A 19,241-nucleotide genomic window follows, 5' to 3' on the forward strand; every position below is an offset into this window, starting at 1 on the left:
ACCGAGACAGCGGCTGCAGCGGCGGCGGCGGCGGCGGCGGCGGCCCCAGCCGGCGTCAGTCAGACTGGAGCCGCGAAGCCTCATCGCCCGTATTAGTGCGCCGACCTGGAAAGCGGCCAGGAGCCCTGCGCACGGGTCCGCCCCCGCCCGCCGCCGCGCGCCCTGGCCGCGCCGGGAGCCCGCGAGGCGGGGGGAGCGCGGCCCGCCCCGCGGCCACGTGCGCGGAAACTTGCGGCGGGGGCGCCTCGCGGCAGCCCGGCGCTGCTCCCTGGTCCTCCCGTGGGTCCCCAGGCTTGCCTCGCCTCTGTGCGCTACCGAACCCCCCTGGCCGGCCGCGGTGGGGAGGCCCTGGCCAGCCCGGGTCACCTCGCATCTCTCTGTCTCACCCGCCACTCGTGAGATTTCTTGGGTCCGCCTAAGGCCGAGGAGGGTTGTTACCAGAACAAGAGATACAGGACCAACAAATCGGTTTGGACCCCCTCTCCCCACCAGCCACTCTTTCTGACAACGTTTCTGGGCCCTGATGATTACTGTTACTTGCCTTTCGTTGCTTGCTAGCTTTTCAGACTAAAGGAATCATTACACCGTCGACAGCACCAGATCAACTGGTTTGCATTGGCATGGGCAGAAGAAAATCTAATCACTGTGAGTGGTGAGTGGTGGTAAAAACTAGTCAGGTAATTATGTGGCTTGTCGTTTATTTATATGTATTTGTATGCTTAACAGCGTAGCATATAACATAATATTATCTAATCTAATAAAGGGATAACCTTATGGGCACTGAGCAATGTTAATGTACAGCCTTCTTGCCTTAAGGCCTGGCTATCCCCTGGGTAGTCTGTTTCTTGCAGTCACTGTGGACTCCTAGAATACATACACACTGGAATACATTTAGGAAATGCCACCAACATACTCATGATCCTTGATTTCCCATCAGCCAGTACCTCTTCATGGAAAAGGCATTCAACTGCAGAGGCAGTATTCATTTTGCTCCTTTATATAGAAAAATCAGTGTTCCAGAAGGCCCTGATACCAATGAAACTCAAGGCTCTGAATTTAATGGCTTTTTCTAGTTCTCAAAGCACTGCATTTTCTTCCCCTGGCAGATGCCATTTTTGCATTATCATGTTGTGGTTGAGCAATGACCTTGTTTAAAACAGCATTTGTACTTGAACCTGAAACTCGAATTTAAGTCCTCTTTCTACACCTGGCCCACTTACCTCTACCTGTGCTCCAGGCTGAGGGTTCAATTTGGAAATATTGTGGGTGTGAGACACTAGGAAACATTTGGACTGCTAAAAGCTACAGAGTGCCCTTGATGTGCACTTGACTGCGAGTAAACCAAGTCCTCAGAATTAATACCTTGTGGCTTGTGCTGTTTTTGTTTTGGTTTGTTTTGTTTTTAATGTTATTGAGAAAAGAAATGACTCTGGCACTGCTTCAGTTTCCGTATGTGCATTAGACAATGCAGAGGACACGATGCAGAGAAAGAAATTATAACCTCTGCGGTGCTGGCTCATGCTTCTGGCATGGAGTCTTTTTAAGTTCACGAAACTCTCCTGGCTGTTGGCAGGACTTGGATTTACAGATTCTTTGAGTGTGTGTCGTCTCCTTTTTCTGTACATTATCATTTACATACCAGGAAATTTTGACACCTAAAAGTTAGACTGTCACTTAGATAATTCCTGCCGTTTATTCCTGAAACCTAGTGTAGAAAGTTAATCCATTCTATACAGGAACACTAAGATCTGGTGAGTTCCAAGGAGAAAATGCCCACTCCGGGAAAGAAGGCTCAATGTTGGCACTCCATTTTTCAGAAGCTGACTATCCTTGTAATAGGAAATCCTTTGCTGAATTTTTTCCTCTTGCTTTCTTGATTAACTGCAATTTTAGGCTTGTTGGAACTTCCAGCAAAAAAACTATGCAATGGGAATCTTACGAAGGGGGAGACTCAGTCACAGGTTGTGATTTGGTGGAACCTCCAAATAAGTTTTGGTTCAAGACCTGAAAACCACAGTGAAACCAATCTCCTCCTTTTCTGAATTGCAAGGACTTGATGCAAGATGAGTTCCTGCAGCCTATAGAACAGTGACAGGAGGAGAAGCCTCCTTTTCTTTTGTAAAGTACTCAGCATAGGACATGCTGGGGACAAAAGCTGTAGTAATCCATAGATACTAAGATTCTACTTTGTGCATCTGCTATACTTGATGTTTGATCTAGCATTATAATGTTTCTACTCAGAGCCATAACTAGGAATTGTTGCCTACATACCCCTCCCACTTCTAGTTTCATACCTTTCATCTGTAATTCTGTCCTCACTCTGCGCTTTTTCTGACTCCTCCTTGAACTTTTCTTCCAGAGCTATCATTCAGTCCATAATGAGTATTAAACACTTTCCTGAGCACAGGTGCCTGGACTAATCATGTGGACACAGAGCACTGGTCCTGAGGAAACTAGGTTCCACTAGGAAAGACACGTAGATCAATGATGATCATACAACTTTTTGTGTTGCTTAGAGGGTGAAGGCACAAGGGAGGTGTCATGGAGTCTCCACAGAAGCACCCGGAGAAGTGAGTATGAAATGCCCACTAACTCATAGCCAAAGAACCCCCGCCGCCACACCCACAGTCTGGGTAAATGCAGCTCTGTGGGTGCTGGCTTTGCAGCAGAGTGTAGCTGTATTTTAGCCCCCTTGGCCAGGCGCTCTGATGCAGGTACACATCATAAAGGCAGCCCAGAATGCCTACTATGTGCAGAATACTTGAGCTTTTATGTATGAAAACCTTAATGTTCCTAAGAGAACTGTCAAACTAGTTGGATAAATGAGAAAAATAATGTTACAAGATATTATATCACCAAATAAGCATTCTGGGATTGCAACAAGGGAGTCATAGAGTATCTTGATTTGGTGGTGAAGTGACAGCTTTCTCCTGTGCGAATCTCTGCCAGGACCAGGTTAGGCTTTATGCACATCATCTTGTTTCATCCTCATGACATCTCAGGATGAGAATTATTATCCTGCTTTGCAGCTGAGGAACCTGAGGCATAACCGACTGTCTCCAGGTGTCTGTCTGCCTGACTCCAAAGCCCAGACATTTAACCACTACACCTCACTGTCTTCCTGGAACTTGAAGTTGAATCGAAAAGTGAGCAGATGTGATAACAGGCAGAGGTTAACATTAGGATTAATCAAGTTAATCCATTCATTCAAATTGTTGCTTAGTCACATGTTACTTAGGGACTAGATCAAACTTTTTTTTTATCATCTTAACTATTTTTAAGTGGACAGTTCTTTAGTATATTCAAATTGTTGTACAACAGATCTTTAGAACTTTTTCGTTTCGCAGAATTGATGGTCCATAGCCATTAAACACTAATGCCCCTGTTCAGTCTCTCCTCCAGTCCATGGCAGCCACTTTTCCATCTTCTGTTTCTATGATTTTGACTATTTCACATACTTCATATGAATGATACTGTATGTGTCTTTCTGTGACTGGCTTATTTCACTTAGCATAATGTCCTTGAGGTTCATCCATGTTGTAGGACAGGATTTCCTTCTTTTTTAAGGAATCATAATATTCCAGTGTATGTATCTACCACATCTTCTTTACCCAGTGCATCTGTCAATGGACATTTGGATTGCTTCCACCCCTTGGTTAATGTGAATAATGCCACAGTGAAGCTGGGTGTGAAATTACCTCTTTGAGATCCTGCTTTGAATTCTTTGAATTCTTTTGAGCTTATACCCAGAAGTAGACAGCTGGGTCATATGGTAATTCTACTTAAAAATTTTTGAGGAATCTCCATATTGTTTTCCATATGGTTGTACCATTTAGCATTCCCACCAATAGTACACAAGGGCTTCCAATTGCTCAGTATCCTTGCCAACACTTATTACTTTCTTTTCTTTTAATAGTGGCTATCGAGGTGATATCTTGTGTGGTTTTGATTTGTCTTGCTCCTAATATCTGTAATGTTGAGTATCTTTTCATATGTTTATTAGCCATTGGTATATCTTCTTTGGAGAATTGTTTATTCAAGTCTTGCCCATTTTTTAACAGGGCTATTTGGGTTTTTTGTTGGGTTTTTGCCGTTCCTTATATATTCTAGATATTAGTCCTTTATCAGATATGTGATTTGCAAATGTTTCCTCCCCTTCTGTAGGTCACCTTTGCACTCTTTTGATTATTTCTTTTGATGAACAGAAATTTTTAAGTTTGTTATAGTTCCATTTGCCTATTTTCTTTTGTTGTCTCTACTTTCAGTATCCATATGGTCACTGCTAGTATAAATAAATTGATAATTATATGTTTATCTTGTATCCTGTGACCTTGCTGAACTCACTCATTAGTTCTAGGATGCTTTTTTTTTAAAGATTCCTTGGGATTTTTTATGTAAACAATCATGTAATCTACAAATATAGACAGTTTTATTTATTACTTTTTCATTTATATTCATTTTATTCCTTTTCCTTGCCTCATTGCATTGACTAGAACTTTCAGCCCTATATTCAGTAAGAGTGGTGAGAATCTGACAATAAATTATATTAAAAATAAATAAATAAAATAAAATAAAAAATTATAAGAGTGGTGAGAATGGGCATCCTTGCCTTGGTCCTGACCTTAGAGCAAAGCTTCCTGACCTTAGAGAAAAGCATTCGTTTTTTTAACTATTATATACAATGGTATCTGTAGATGCAGTAGATTCACTTTATCAAGTTGGGGAAGTTCCCCTCTAGTCTTATTTTTCTGAGGATTTTTATCATGAATGGATATTGAACTTTCCAATGATTTTTCTGAAATAATTCATATATAGTATTTCTTTTTTTTAGTCAGTTAACATGATGTATGATATTGATTGATTTTCAAATATTGAGCCACCCCAGCATCCCAGTATAAGCCACACTTGATCATGATGTGTATAATTTAATTTTTTTTTAGATACTGAGAAATGTTATTTGTTAATATCTTATTCAGGATTTTTTTGTCTGTATTCATAAAGGGTATTGGTCTGCAGTTTTCCTTTTTTTGTACTTTCTATTTTTTTAATGTTTCTTTATTTTTGAGAGACAGAGAGAGACAGAGCATGAGTGGGGGAGAGGCAAGAGAGGGAGACACAGAATCTGAAGCAGGCTCCAGGCTCTGAGCTGTTAGCACAGAGCCCGATGCAGGGCTCAAACTCATGGACCGCGAGATCATGACCTGAACTGAAGTCAGACGCCTAACCAACTAAGCTACCCACGCACCCCTTTCTTTTGTTTTGATATGAAGCTAATATTTCATAAAATGAATTGGGAAGTGTTTCTCTGTCTCTCTCTCTTTCTGGAACAGTGTATAGAATTGGTGTTAATTCTTTAAATGTTTGATAGAATTTTCTAGTGAAATTATCGAAGCCTGAAGATTTCTTTTTAAAATTTTATATTCAGTTTCTTTAATAGTGCAGGGCTATAGCTATTCAAATGATCTGTTTCATGGGTGCATTGTACTATGTGTTTTTCCAAGGAAGTATTCAATTTCATCTAAGTTGCCAAATTTGTGTGTGTAGAGTTTTCATTGCTGTTTCATTGCTATTTTCTATGGTTTGCTGTTTTTAATTTCATTGTTTTCCGATCTTATCTTTCGTATTTCCTTCCTTCTGCTTATTATGGGTTTATTTTGCTCTTATGTTAGGTTGTTGAGGTGGAAGCTTTGATTGCTGGTTTGAGACTTTCCCTCTTTTCTAATGTATGCACTGAGTGCTATAAATTTACCTCTCAGCATTTCTTTGACTGTGTTTCAAAAATTTTGTTATGTTCTAATTTCATTTTCATTCAGTTCAATATATATATATATATATATATATATATATATATATTTAAAATTTCCCTTGAGACTTCTTCTTCAGTCCTTGTATTATTTAGAAGTGTTCTGTTTAGTTTCCAAGTGTTTGGATGGAGATTTTCTTGTCATGTTTCTGCTGTTGACTTCTAGTTTCATCTGTTGTTTGAAAGCACTCTGTATTATTTCAGTTTATTCATTTGTTATGGTCTAAGATATGATCCATCTTGATGTAGGTGGCATTTGAAGAGAATATATGTTCTGCTGTTGTGTGAAATTTTCTATAAATGTCTGTTAGATCCTGTTGGTGGTGTTTTCTATTTCTTGCTGATTTTATGTGTAGTTTGTTTTTTTTTTTAACATTCTTTTGGGGCACTTGGGTGGCTCAGTTGGTTGAGCGTCTGGCTTCGGCTCAGGTCATGATCACACGATTCGTGAGTTCGAGCCCTGCATCGGGGTCCGTGGTGATAGCTCAGAGCCTGGAGTCTACTTTGGATTCTGTGTCTCTCTCTCTCTCTGCCCCTCCCCCACTCATACTCTGTAGCTCCTTCAAAAATAAATAAACATTCAAAAAAATTAAAAATGAATACAGGGAACTGTTAGATCAATATATGCGTGTCCAAAGAACTGTTTTCATAGTTTAGTTTGAATTTTTGACCATTATTTCCTCAAGTACTTTCTCAGTCCTTCCAGGGACTCTGTTGATACAAATGCTAGATCTTTTTATTTTTATAGTTTCATCGGTTCCCAAGACATTTTTTTTTTCTTCATTTTGCTCTCTCTTGATCAGATTGAGTCATTTCTGTTTATCTGTCTTTGAGTTTACTGACTCTTTCCTTCATTGCCTTCATTCTACTATTGAGTCCATCCAGTGAGCTTTTAATTTCAGGTATTATATTTTTCACTTCTAAAATTTCCATTTAGTTTTTAGTATCTTCTTTTTCTTCACTGAGATTTTTCCCCCCTGAGGCTTTCTGTTTTTTCATTCATTTTAAGCATGCTTGCAGATGCGTTGTATTATTTTTATGATGGTTGGTTTAAAATCATTGTCAGATAATCCTAACATTTTGGTAATCTCGGTGTTGGCATCAGTTGATTGTTTTTATTCAAGTTGAGGTTTTCCTGGTTCTTGTTTTGACAAATTATTTTTTTTTGGAAACCTGGACTTTTAAATTATATTCTTGGACTCTGGGTCTCATTTAAACTTTTTGTACTAGCTAGCTTTTTCCACCACAGGGGGAGGGGAACGTGTCTTGTTACATTGCCAGGTGGAGGTGTGAGTACAGATTCCCCACTTGGCCCTTATTGATACCAAAGGGAAGGGGGTCTGCTTATTACTTTTGGAGGGAAGGGAGTTATAGCTACCTGGTGTTCATTGTGACTGTGGTAAGAGTGGTTTCATGACTGCTGGGCCACCAGAGGAAATGAGGCCTCCTCTGACACCGTCTCAGTGAGGAGAGGGTGAAGCGGTTACTGCAGGGTGGGGTGGAAGAGAGGCTCCCTGGCTGGTCGCCTCTGATGTCATGAGGTAGAGGAATCACTGCCAGCTGATGGGAATGAAAATCCTGCTCCCTACTTGGCCTTCTCTGACTTCACCTGGATAAGGGTGTTCAGGTGCCTTATTACAGCCTCATGAGGATGTGAGTCTAGGCTCCCCATTCAGCCTTTGCTATTGTCAGCAAGGGTGGGGTCACCATTTTATTTTTCTGTAGTGTTTGATTGGAATGGAGCAGTGACTGTTTTGCTGACCTTGCTCCTTTCTTGGTCCTTTGGAAAGAGAGAGAGGCATTTGAGGGACTTTTTTTTTTTTTTTTTGTCTGTGCCCATCAGCATTTTCAGGTGGCTCCTTGACCTCCAAGTCTGGGATATATGAGACAAAAAGAAAACCCAAGGGAGTCACCACCGTGTCCATCCTTATGTCTCAAGGTCTCTACACAGTCTGCCTTCTTCTTGCACCTTTCAGAGTCTATTCATGTTTGTTGTATATATAATGTCCAGGGCTTTTATTTGTTCTTACAAATAAAAAAGAGAGAGAAAGGAAAAGTACATTTACTCTATCTTCCCAGAAGTGGGAGTACTTACTATAATTTTTATAGTCGTAGTGTCATTATCTTGATTTAGCTGGCCCTTCCATTAAAATGTTTGAGGAAATATTTCTTTAGGTCTCAAGGAATATAGTGAAAACTATAAATGAGTAGGACTGCTGTTCTTTTTTTTTTTTTTTTTTTTCAGAATGACAAAAAGCAAAAGGAACTGAGAGGATATAAACTATCTTCCCAGATGGAGGTGAATTTACTTTCATTGAAGTTGTATGTTGTGCATGGAGAGTCCCATAGAAATATAATAATTTAGGGAAAATTGTCCTAATTTTGAACTGCAAAGATTTATTTTTGCTTAGAATATAACTGGCCCCTTGATTTTACATTTTTGGAATTGCTGTATAAATGCTTCACATTTTCTTTGCAAGTAGATTATTTGGGGGTAGATGCCTTTTAAATGTGGTACTGCTATCGATTTCCTCCTAATTGTATAATAAAGCCATCCAACAATGCTTGGAAGCTAGGCATTCAATATATATGCACTCACTGAGTAAAAGAGGGAATAAATGAGTGATTTATAAAAGAATTTTTTCTAAAGCCTTGAGGGTGTATATATCGTTATTTTAAGGACTTGTACTTGCTCTTCAATTTTATTTTGGAGGATTCAAATTTAAATTCATACATTGGTTGGTTCGGGCATGTTTGTCAGCACTATGGCTCTTGGGGCCCAGCTTTTACTGTCCCTACTCTCATAGTGGAATGAGTTGCACTGACAATCACTTACCCTTTACCTTCATCATCATCATCACACACACACACACACACACACACACGTATTATCTTATTAATGTAGACATTCATGGGTCAGAGAGGTAGTATACATATCTTCATTTCCCGGGACGATTTCTGAGGTGCATTGTGCTACTTCTCAGCTAAGGATCACTGCTGTCACTCTTGGTCCCTTCTCTGCCTTCAGTCCTTCCTGTAGGACACCTTTTGATGTAGTACTAGAAGCAGGTTTCCGCTGATTACCATTGGACCCCTTGCCCTACCCCATCAGACCCTCCTAGGTGGGGGAAGTTCCCTATAGCCTCCACCGCGGCTGCAGTGAGGTTTAGACCCACTGCTCATGTGCTTACCTTTTTTTTTTTTAGCATTTATTCATTTTTGAAAGGCAGAGAGAGACAGAGCGTGAATGGGGGAGACACAGAATCTGAAGCAGGCTCCAGGCTCTGAGCTGTCAGCACGGAGCCCGACTCGGGGCTTGAACTCACAGACTGCGACATCATGACCTGAGCCGAAGTCGGACGCTTAACTGACTGAACCACCCGCGCGCCTTTGTGCCTACCTTTTCATTGGGATTCCTAGAGGCTGTGGGTAGAGATAGTTTCATGGCATTCCCACTTGGAAAATGGAAAACGATTTCTCCACATTGCAAAGCATGGTTAGGTATTACTGCAGACCGGTACAGAGTAGTTCAGGTGTGTTATAGGCTTGCTATACATCTTTCAGACTGCTGTAAGGACTTAACCATATTTTTTAATATTATTTTTCATGGGAAACACCTTATAGGTTCCAGACAACTGATTTGTAAGCTGGCTTTGGTTTATAAGTTGAAGACAGACTGAATGCTTCCAGGTATGTGGTTCTGCAGGTAAGATTGACAGGCATCGTGCCCTTAAAATGCAAAGTCTTCAAAATGTCAGGATAGGATCTGTTTTGCTTGCATAACTAGAGCACTGTATCACTGTATCAAGGGATCCTGGGATGGGTTTCAAAAAACATGTGTATGTTATATATACATATATATATATATGTATGTTTTATATACACATACATATATAACATATGTAATATATATATATATGTATATGTATATATACACACACATGTATATATATAGCGTACAAAAAGACCACCTGGATTGGATCAAATCTGTAAAGATACTTCTTTTTTTGTGACCATCAAAATACTACCTGGAGTTTTATTCAAAAACAGTGAATTACAAATGTATTACTTCATAGAGCCCTTTATTGGATTGATATAATGAAATCATTAATTTGTAGATTTGATGGATTTTGAGATTGTGCAAAAACAAAACAGCCTACTAGACTATTACTTCAGGGGATTTAGCTATTAATAAAATGGAGAAACTCATTCCTGTAATTTTTTTTTTTTTTTGACAAATGAATTGAAATGGTGGCATTATCTAACCATTTCAGAAACCTTTATTGAAAAACCACAATTTAGGATGCTGTGGAGACACACAAATGAAATAAAAGGCAAGGTTTCTGCTCGTAAGGAAATCGTAATTGAATAAAGAAAATGGAAAATAGAACTGAGAATCAACCACGAATGGTGGAAAGACACAAGATTGTAGACGTTGAATTACAGGTGTCAAACACACTGTTGTCCTGATACAATCTCAAGTGAAACTATATATATAAATATTATGTAAGAACAAGTCAGAAGGTACAAAGTGAATGGTCAGGTTATCTGCATGTAATAAACTTGTCCTCTCAGTTTTAATCCTACCTCACCATCCTTTATGTTTCCTATTTTTTATTCAGTAGAAGCACAACTCCTGGCTACCTGTGGGACCATGGACAAATCCCTTGCCTAATCCTACTTATTTTTTTCTTTTAATTTTTTTTAATGTTTATTTTTGAGAGTGACAGAGAGACAAAGCATGAGCAGGATAGGGGGGATGGTACAGAGAAAGGGAGACACAGAATCTGAAGCAGGCTCCAGGCTCTGAGCTGTCAGCACGGAGCCCGACGCAGGGCTTGAACTCAGGAACTGTGAGATCGTGACCTGAGCCAAAGTTGGACGCTCAACTGACCGAGCCACCCAAGCACCCTATCCCTTGCCGAATCCTACCTATTTCTGAAATGTAATTATTCCTATTGATAGAGTTCCTTCATCAGAGAAACTAATGCATGTAACATTTTTATCACACTTTCTTATATATAGGGAAAATAATAGCCGATAGTTTCACTTTTGCCATGGCTGCTTGTTATTTTTTTTTGAGCAGGTTCTGTAATGTCAACAAGTCAGACTATGTTTTCTCTTACAGAGTGCTTCAGATTCTATACTATGCTGTTAACCTAGGTGAATCTGGGCTTAGATGGGTAAATTGGCATCAAGATCAGAAACCTTTCTAAATAGTGTTCCTGGATGAACTACATAAAAGTATTGAAACTTCCCCTCAAAATCCTATTATTCTTTATGCATTTTTATCACTAGCTTGCAAAGAGCATATTGCAGGTTTGGTTGCAGACCACTGCAATAAAGCAAATGCAGTAAAATCAGTCAAATGAGTTTAGTTTCCCACGGCATATAATAGTTATGTTTACACTATTCTGTAGTCCATTAAAGAGGGTAATAGCATTCTATTTAAAAAGGGTACATACTTTAATCCAAAATTACCTCATTGCTAAGAAGTGCTAACCATCATCTGAGTTTTCAGTGAGTCGTAATCACTGATTACGATAACAAAGACAATAATGAAACATTTTGAAATATTGTGAGAATTACCAAAATGTGACACAGAGACATGGACTGAGCAAATGCTGAAGAAAATGGCACCAGGACTTGCTTGGCACAGGGTGACCAAACCTTTCATTTGTAAAAACAATGAAGTATCTGTGAAGTGCAATAAAATGAGCTATGCCTGTAAATTATTTTATTTTTATTTAGTTTCATTAAGGATCTTATATTTGGTTCAGGTTTGTACTTTTACACTCTTCGTAAATGCTCATTCTTCTACAATTGGCTTTCTATCATTTCTACTTGCATAAGCCTTGCTTTGTTCTCTTAAGTGACTTAAATGCTCATAAAATCTGGTGGTAAATGAAGTTTGTTTATTCACGTAATCAGCATTAAGTGTCTACTATATACTAAGTACTGTGCTGGCATACTAATTTGAGTAAGAAATGGTTTCTGTTTTCAAGGGGCTTATTGTCTACTGCAGATGTGATAATATCACTGTCGCTGAAACTACTGGAGAGGAGTCATTTTTTAGCTTATTTTAAACTTTTCCACTTAAGTTTTGTCTTTAAAATGTTATAGTGTACTTCTGAAAGTTTCTATTTAGGTATCTCCAATTTTCATACCTTCAGAAACTGACGTAGGATAGCCATTAGAGTGTAGGCTTTGGACCCAGACTACATGGGCTAGAATCACAGCTCCACTAGTTCCTAGCTGTGCGACCTTGAGTGAGTAACTACTTTATACCTGTTTCCTCTTCCATTGTAAAAGTTAAGTGAATCATGATATACACTAGGTGCTTAGAACAGTGGCAGGCATACAGTAACCGCTCAATAAATGTTAGATACTGTTATTAGTTTCTCTAAAACATCAGAAATAATCTAATTCTGAGTTCTAGGGGTAAATTATTTTATAATTGCTATTCATTAGTCTTGATAGTATCTCAAAAACATAGGCTTCTGATGTTAAGTATATGCATTTATCAATGTTAGAAAACTTTTTTTTTTTTTTTTTTTTTAATAATCTCTACACCCAACATGGGGCTTGAACTCATGACCCTGAGATCAAGAGTTGCATGCTTTACCAACTGAGCCAGCCAGGTGCCCCCAAAACTTTCTCTTTTTTATAAAGAATTTTCAATTTCTAGTAACATGAACTCAAGAGCAAGGTGTTGCCAGGAAGTAAGAAAATAAGTGCAATATATGTAAGTAAAATTGGGGAAGAGAGATGTAAAGACCATATAAGGAAGTAGATGCCTTGGTGAGAGAGCCTATATCCTTCCTTTAAATTTTTTTTTAAGTTGATTTATTTTGAGAGGGAAAGAGAGAGAGAGAGAGAGAGAGAGAGAGAGAGAGAGAGAATGCCAAGCAGGCTCCACACTGTCAGCGTGGAGCCTAACGTGGAGCTCAAACTCATGAACTGTAAGATCATGAGCTGAGCCAAAGTGAAGATTCGGGATGCTTAACAGCCTGAACCACCCAGGTGCCCTATATCCTTTCTTTAACATACAATTTCCTAGTGTTTTATAAGTTGAATATGGGCTTAATACTAATAAGTTTGCATATATTTAAACATATGCCAATTTTATTTTTAAATCTCTGAGCACAGGTATATGATTATGGTTTATATTTAAATTCATGAGAATTATGCAGGTAGAATAACTGCTTCTCTCTTCTGTTTAAAAGTCATATTTCTCAGAATCAGAATGATAATAAGAATCAATAAACAAAACTGCTGAAGCAAAAGAAAATCTGACTTTGTTACGAACACCTTAATTTTTTTGGGGGGGGTTCAAAAGAGGTATAAACATTTTTAGTTATGGCAGTTAATTCTTTAAAAATTATCAAAAGGCAGGCAAGGGCATAGGTTTATTCCAGGTTTATTTAAAATTTTAATTTCCGGTGAAATAACATGACACTGATACATAAGAATACAAAGACGGCAAGTAACCTAATTCATCTTCCTGGTTTGCTCAAGCCTCCAGGCACCAGTCAAATATCGAAGTCGTATAAAAAGTAGGTCCTTGCCCATTTGTAGCCAGCTCCAAAATGGAACTAATTTAGAACCTGTGATTTAAAAATAATTAAAAATGAATTAACTTAAATAAACACTGGAGAAAATATATCAGTGTAAAATTATATTTTAGAAGTCAGTCTACATGACCTTTTTGAGCTTCTAGTCACCGTAATTTATTTTTTATATTAGGTATGTATGCATGTAATTATGTACATGTGTATATATTTAATTCCACCTATACATTTAAAAATGTTTTTGGGGGTGCATTTTTTTGTTTTGTTTTACATGCTACTTTTCAGTCTCATGCACTATAGAGAAACAGGTACATCTCCACATGTAATATAAATTAATCTGGGAGAAGAAATATAAGACAAAAACTCACTTTTTATTCTAATTCTACCAAAGACTCTTCAGTTAGCTAAGATAAATACTATCTTAGCTACGACATCTTCTTTCCAGTGGTTGCCAAGAGGCAGTATGCCAACCCTAGTTGACTACAGGAAATCTGCCTCCTGGAGCATGTTTTAAAAGCTTGTATTCCTTGATTTTATCCCATAGAACTGTTTTTTCAGTAAGTCAAAAATAGATTTCAGGTCAGGTAATGGGTGCGAGGTGGTAAACTGTCACGGACTGATTGGTGACAATTTTCCACATTTAAGCCCAAATACTCTGGCTTCTTCCTGTTTTTCTTTTTTTCCCCAAATTTTGAGGTAGAGTTGGCAAAATTGAAATATATTTAAAGTGTTGAATGTAAGGAGTTGATATATATACATATATAAACACACATACACTTACACACACATACTGTGAAATGATTACCACAATTAAGTTAATTAACACAGTAACACATCCACCTTAATTTTATTTTTATCATTTACAAAAGAGACATCTTCAAAGCTGAAGTGAGTGGTTTCTCTAATAACAAAAACAAAACATCTTGGAAGTGAAATGAAACTGGGAAGGATCTAAATTGTGGAAATTTTGGATGGCCCTATTATAGGGAGGAGGCACTGAGTATATATGGCCGACGATTCTGGGAATGACTGATACAAAACTGCTCATTGAGTGCCGGTTAATGAAAAATAATACACAACTATCTCTGAAATGCAAATGAACAAATGATATAAATATGAAACCCATTTTTACTCTTCCCCACTTCAACTTCCTACAGAGTCTATGCTGGGCATAAATCAACACAGATCAACACAACAGATCTTACAAATCTGAGCAATCTTTTACCAGCTTCTCAATCCCCTTTGATCTAGGTAGCTACTGCAGAGAGTACTAAAATTTTTGTAAGCTAAGTTTGATTCAGCAAGACTCCCAAGACGTTTGCATTTGTTCTGTACTGTATAGTTTGTATGATCCCCAGACTGCTTCTTAACCTTTTCCTGTCCCTAAACATCCACGGTTACATAACAGTCATGGTATACTGCAACAGTGACTTTCTGAGAGGAGGCCATGCTCAGCAGAGGAGGAAGGACTCAGTTGAAAAATCTCCACTTGAATGGTAAGTGCGCCCACACTGTGAATTAACTTAGGGGCATTGTAAGGTAAGCAAAGGAGAAAACTAGAATATTTTTTACGTTCTACAATATAAGCTTTCAAAGCTTTTTCAAACAGGAATTATTAAGATTTCTGTATAGATTTCACATTATTAGAGATCTTAGAGATTTTCACATTTTTGGATATATGTACAGATACCAGTTAAAGACTGGCTCTGAATGGATGTGGACATTTGCGGTAAAAACAACTACAGTTCCTTATTAAGCTCTGCATGGTGGCTTGTAGGTAATCAATACCTACTGAGTAATGAAGTAAGAGAATATTAAAAAAAAGATGACACAAACAAAATTTATCTTAAAAGACTTACCAACTTTCTTCTAACCTCAGATTACCATGATCTTGTCTGCTGTAGAAGTTTTACTGAATTCTACAGTGGGGTAGGGTAGTAGGCCTATTGAAGCCCCCAGGAGGAGACTGCAAGGATAGAGAAGGTTGTGTGCCATCTGGAGGGTGGAGGGGATTAGTAGCCAGAACTCTACACAACCACGTCTGAGTCAAGCCAGCTGAGGAGGTCTTGAAGGGGGCAGCCAGTTAAGTTTACTGGACTACTGTATTGTCTCCTATCTCCCCACCCCCCCTAGGATCAGCCGTAACATCAACAATATACTCACCTTCAATTTCGGTCCAGTTGACCGCAATTTCTGCTATTGGAATTTTAAAGAACTGTGCTATGTAAAGCAGTTCTACATCAAATGCCCTGAAACAGAAAATATATTGATTTTTATTTTTAAAAAGAGAGATAGAGTGTAATTAAATCTCTAATTTGGCATGTTTTAAAGAAGCTTAAAAGGCAGATATAGAGCTTATATAGTAAAACAAAGATTCACAGAAGGTCAAACAAAAGGTTAAGTAGTTCAGGAGCTTCAAGGTCAATAATTTAGTGTGTCATTGCATAACATTTAAATGAGAAATATGGTGGGGCGCCTGGGTGGCGCAGTCGGTTAAGCGTCCGACTTCAGCCAGGTCACGATCTCGCGGTCTGTGAGTTCGAGCCCCGCGTCAGGCTCTGGGCTGATGGCTCGGAGCCTGGAGCCTGTTTCCGATTCTGTGTCTCCCTCTCTCTCTGCCCCTCCCCCGTTCATGCTCTGTCTCTCTCTGTCCCAAAAATAAATAAAAAACGTTGAAAAAAAAATTAAAAAAAAAAAAAATAAATGAGAAATATGGTGTCTCCATCACAAGTCAGAAACCCCCAGAGGTAAAAAAGGCCGCTTGGGCTCTGAGAAAATTTAATCATGGAAATTTTTCAAAATCGATTGCTTTCAATCCCAGGCTTCACTACCTCAAGGTACAGAACTCATAGCATTTTCAACTGATTCAGAGAGTTGATAAAACAGAACTCTGAGCAGCTCTTAGAGAAAATGTCCATCACTTAAGAGTTGTTTGATTTCCTTCATCTACCACCAGAGGATCACGGTTTCTTTTCTTTTCTTTCTTTTTTTTTTTTCAAGTTTATTTATTTTTGAGAGAGAGACAGAGCATAAGTGGGGAGGGGCAGACAGAGAGGAAGACAGGATCCAAAGCAGGCTCCAGGCTCTGGGCTGTCAGCACAGAGCCCAGTGTGAGGCTCAAACCCACGAACCATGAGATCATGACCTGAGCCCAAGTTGGACACTTCACTGAGCCACCCAGGCGCCCTAAGGTTTCTTTTTTAAATACATGGTTCACTAGGGCCTTGTTTTCTCCTTTGCCCTTCCTCATACATCCTGGGCAATATAGTACTGCCAGCTGTTGAAAGTAAAAAGCCACTTTAGTCTGAAATGCTCTTGGGGTATAACTAAATATATACATGGGAATTTGATATATTGTCTCATTTTCACTTAACCCTGTTAAAATCATCTCCAGTCTGAATTCCCAGTTCATCCTTCCTCCTCCCTATGAAAGGCTCCAGAAGCTCCTCCTCAGTGGTTTAGGTCAAATCTGCTTTCCCTAGTTTCTGCATCTTGACTTCGAAATTTTCCTGGATTCTGCTTACAAAATTCTTGAAGCCAGTTTCCTCCTCTCACTGGCAGTGAGCTCGGGGAGAGCAGCACCATCACCTGCTAAACCTTCACACTCTGGTAACTGAAAGCGCTCCAGTCCTTCACAGCTTTGCTTTCCCCTTGAGCCATTAAGCCCCCGCTTTCTGGACTGCATGGAACACACTTCGGACTTCCAGGGGGTTGGTTTTAAAATATTAGCACAAACACGAAAATACCTCAAACCCACTTCTGCTTGATTTCCCTGATTTCAGACAACTTGAATTTGGGAGTTCTGTCTTCTTGGCCACAAAACTGACTGTCCACTGTGTGACTTGTTTAAATCCCAAGTGTTTGGATAAGTGAATATGAAAACGTTTAAAAAAAAAAAACATGTAATGCTTTTTCTTATCCTAATAAAATATTTACTTAAGATGATAAAACCATCTACAAAGGCGTTCTTTGTGTTGTTAAAAGGACTGTGTAAAACTTTTGTTAACTAGCATGGGACACTCACGAAAGGAGGAAATTTTATGAATATTAAACCTGGTTAACCCTTAACCCTCCCCTTTAACACAAAACCAAAAATACCCAAAAGGTTGAGTTGGTTCTAATGATACACAATAATTTGAACACGATTATTAAATACTGTTCTAAGGATATCAGCATATGATGACTTATCAAAGACGCAAAACAACATAAGAATGATGAGTGGAAAGGAGTGGGGAAAAAGAAGCACGGATTAACTGAAATTACTTTATATTTACAAAAAAACCCTGTAAGGACGGTTCATCTTCTATTACTTTTACTATATCCTTCTCTTTTAACATTTTAAAAGACATGAAGATGTTTGCTTAAAAAGAAATTTCCAGTTCACATCACCTTAAGAGACCAATCTGTCACCAGAGCAAACATAACTGAAATACCAAGTACTTCTGGATAGAATCTCACGCTATGGCACATAAGCAGTATAAGGGTCACTCTCCATCTCTGATGCCTTCACGTGTTTTCACAAATGCGGGGAGGGCAGAGCCACTGTTTTCTTTTGTTACTCAGTTCCTCGTATAGCTGTGACCTCACAGATCTATTCCTGAAGAACAAAGGGCGTGTTGATACTCTTCTAAACACACCAGGCACACATGTCCTCTACTGCTCCCTCCTGAAGTCCCACTAAAATTAAAACAACAATGATGGAATAAACACGTAAGAACAAAGAAGGGATGGAAGTAATAAAAAAAATCTGAAACTTGGAAAGTAGCTGGACAACTGGGAACTAGGAAAAGTAGACTGTGAGAAGGGAGAAGCCTAGAAGCAGGCTATGGGTCCCGCAGAGCTCTCCAAAGGCTCAGGCATCCCTGGCCTCACTGCAAATGAGGTCTGCAGGTGGTGCAGGAAGGGCTTCAAAAGGGAGGACTCACGGAAAAGCTCAAGGGGATTCTCCTTTCCTCAAGTTGGTTGTGTGAATGCTGGCAGCCAGGCTCATTTCCACCAGACAGGAAATCAGGAAATCCCACTTTAGTGAAAACAACCAGCCCAAAAGATAAGGACAGTTGAAAGTTTCCCACATAAAGCGGCCCACTATTTAATCCGTGGTGAGTTGATCAGAGTTCTCTGACCATGTACACAGCTTCCGATGAGCTTTGTAGTACCACACTAAATACGTGTGAGGCCAGACTTTAATGATAAAAACAAAGAAAATTGGGACAACAGAAACTATGGAGGGAAAGAAGAAAATGTCACAGTTTTAAATGAGACATTAAGTAGTGGAAGGTACTGTACTCATGAAACGAATAGGGTAAAAAAAAATGAATACTAGAAAACAAGAGTTGTAGGAAGTTAACATTTTTGTTAGCAGAAACACAAATTTAAAAGGAGCGCTAGATGATAAAATTGAGGAAAATCTCAAAAGACATGAAACAGAAAAGAGAAGAGAAAATTACAGGATCAGCACAGAAGGCTCACATTTGTTTATAGGAGAGAAGGAAAAACTAGAGAAATTATTTAATGACTAAAGGACATTTCTCAGCAGTAAAGGACCCAGGTTTCCAGATTTAGAGTGCCTACTGCATACACAACAAGATGCATGAAAAAGCCACATTAAGTCCCTGAATCATGGTATTTCAAAACACTGTGGAGTAAAAGCTTCCAAAAGGGGATGGAAACAACGTGCCATAGACAAAGAATCAAGATTCAGATTACTGACAAAATTGGACTTCTCTCCAGAAACACCGAGTGCCAAAGGCAACAGAGCAATGTTCTCAAAATCCCAAGGAAAAATGATTTGCAACCTAGATTTCTGTCTCCGGCTCGCTATGAGGCAAATGTGAGAGGAGAATAATGCAGTGCATTGCCAACGCAGT

The 19,241-nt window shown here is 38.9% G+C and overlaps 1 protein-coding gene across 1 annotated transcript in view; it reads right to left on the bottom strand.

Moving 5' to 3' along the window:
• Positions 1-13,199: 13,199 nt before the first annotated feature.
• Positions 13,200-19,241, bottom strand: part of ALG5 (ALG5 dolichyl-phosphate beta-glucosyltransferase) — a 43,031-nt gene continuing 36,989 nt past the window's right edge. The window contains exons 9-10 of the mRNA XM_049646820.1: positions 15,538-15,623; positions 13,200-13,410 (exon numbers count right to left, since the gene is read on the bottom strand). Of these exons, the coding sequence (XP_049502777.1) occupies positions 13,295-13,410; positions 15,538-15,623 (202 nt within the window). The 3' untranslated portion in view covers positions 13,200-13,294. The remainder of the gene's footprint in view (positions 13,411-15,537; positions 15,624-19,241) is intronic.

This window comes from Panthera uncia (assembly GCF_023721935.1).
Source record: "Panthera uncia isolate 11264 chromosome A1 unlocalized genomic scaffold, Puncia_PCG_1.0 HiC_scaffold_16, whole genome shotgun sequence".
Taxonomy (NCBI): domain Eukaryota; kingdom Metazoa; phylum Chordata; class Mammalia; order Carnivora; family Felidae; genus Panthera; species Panthera uncia.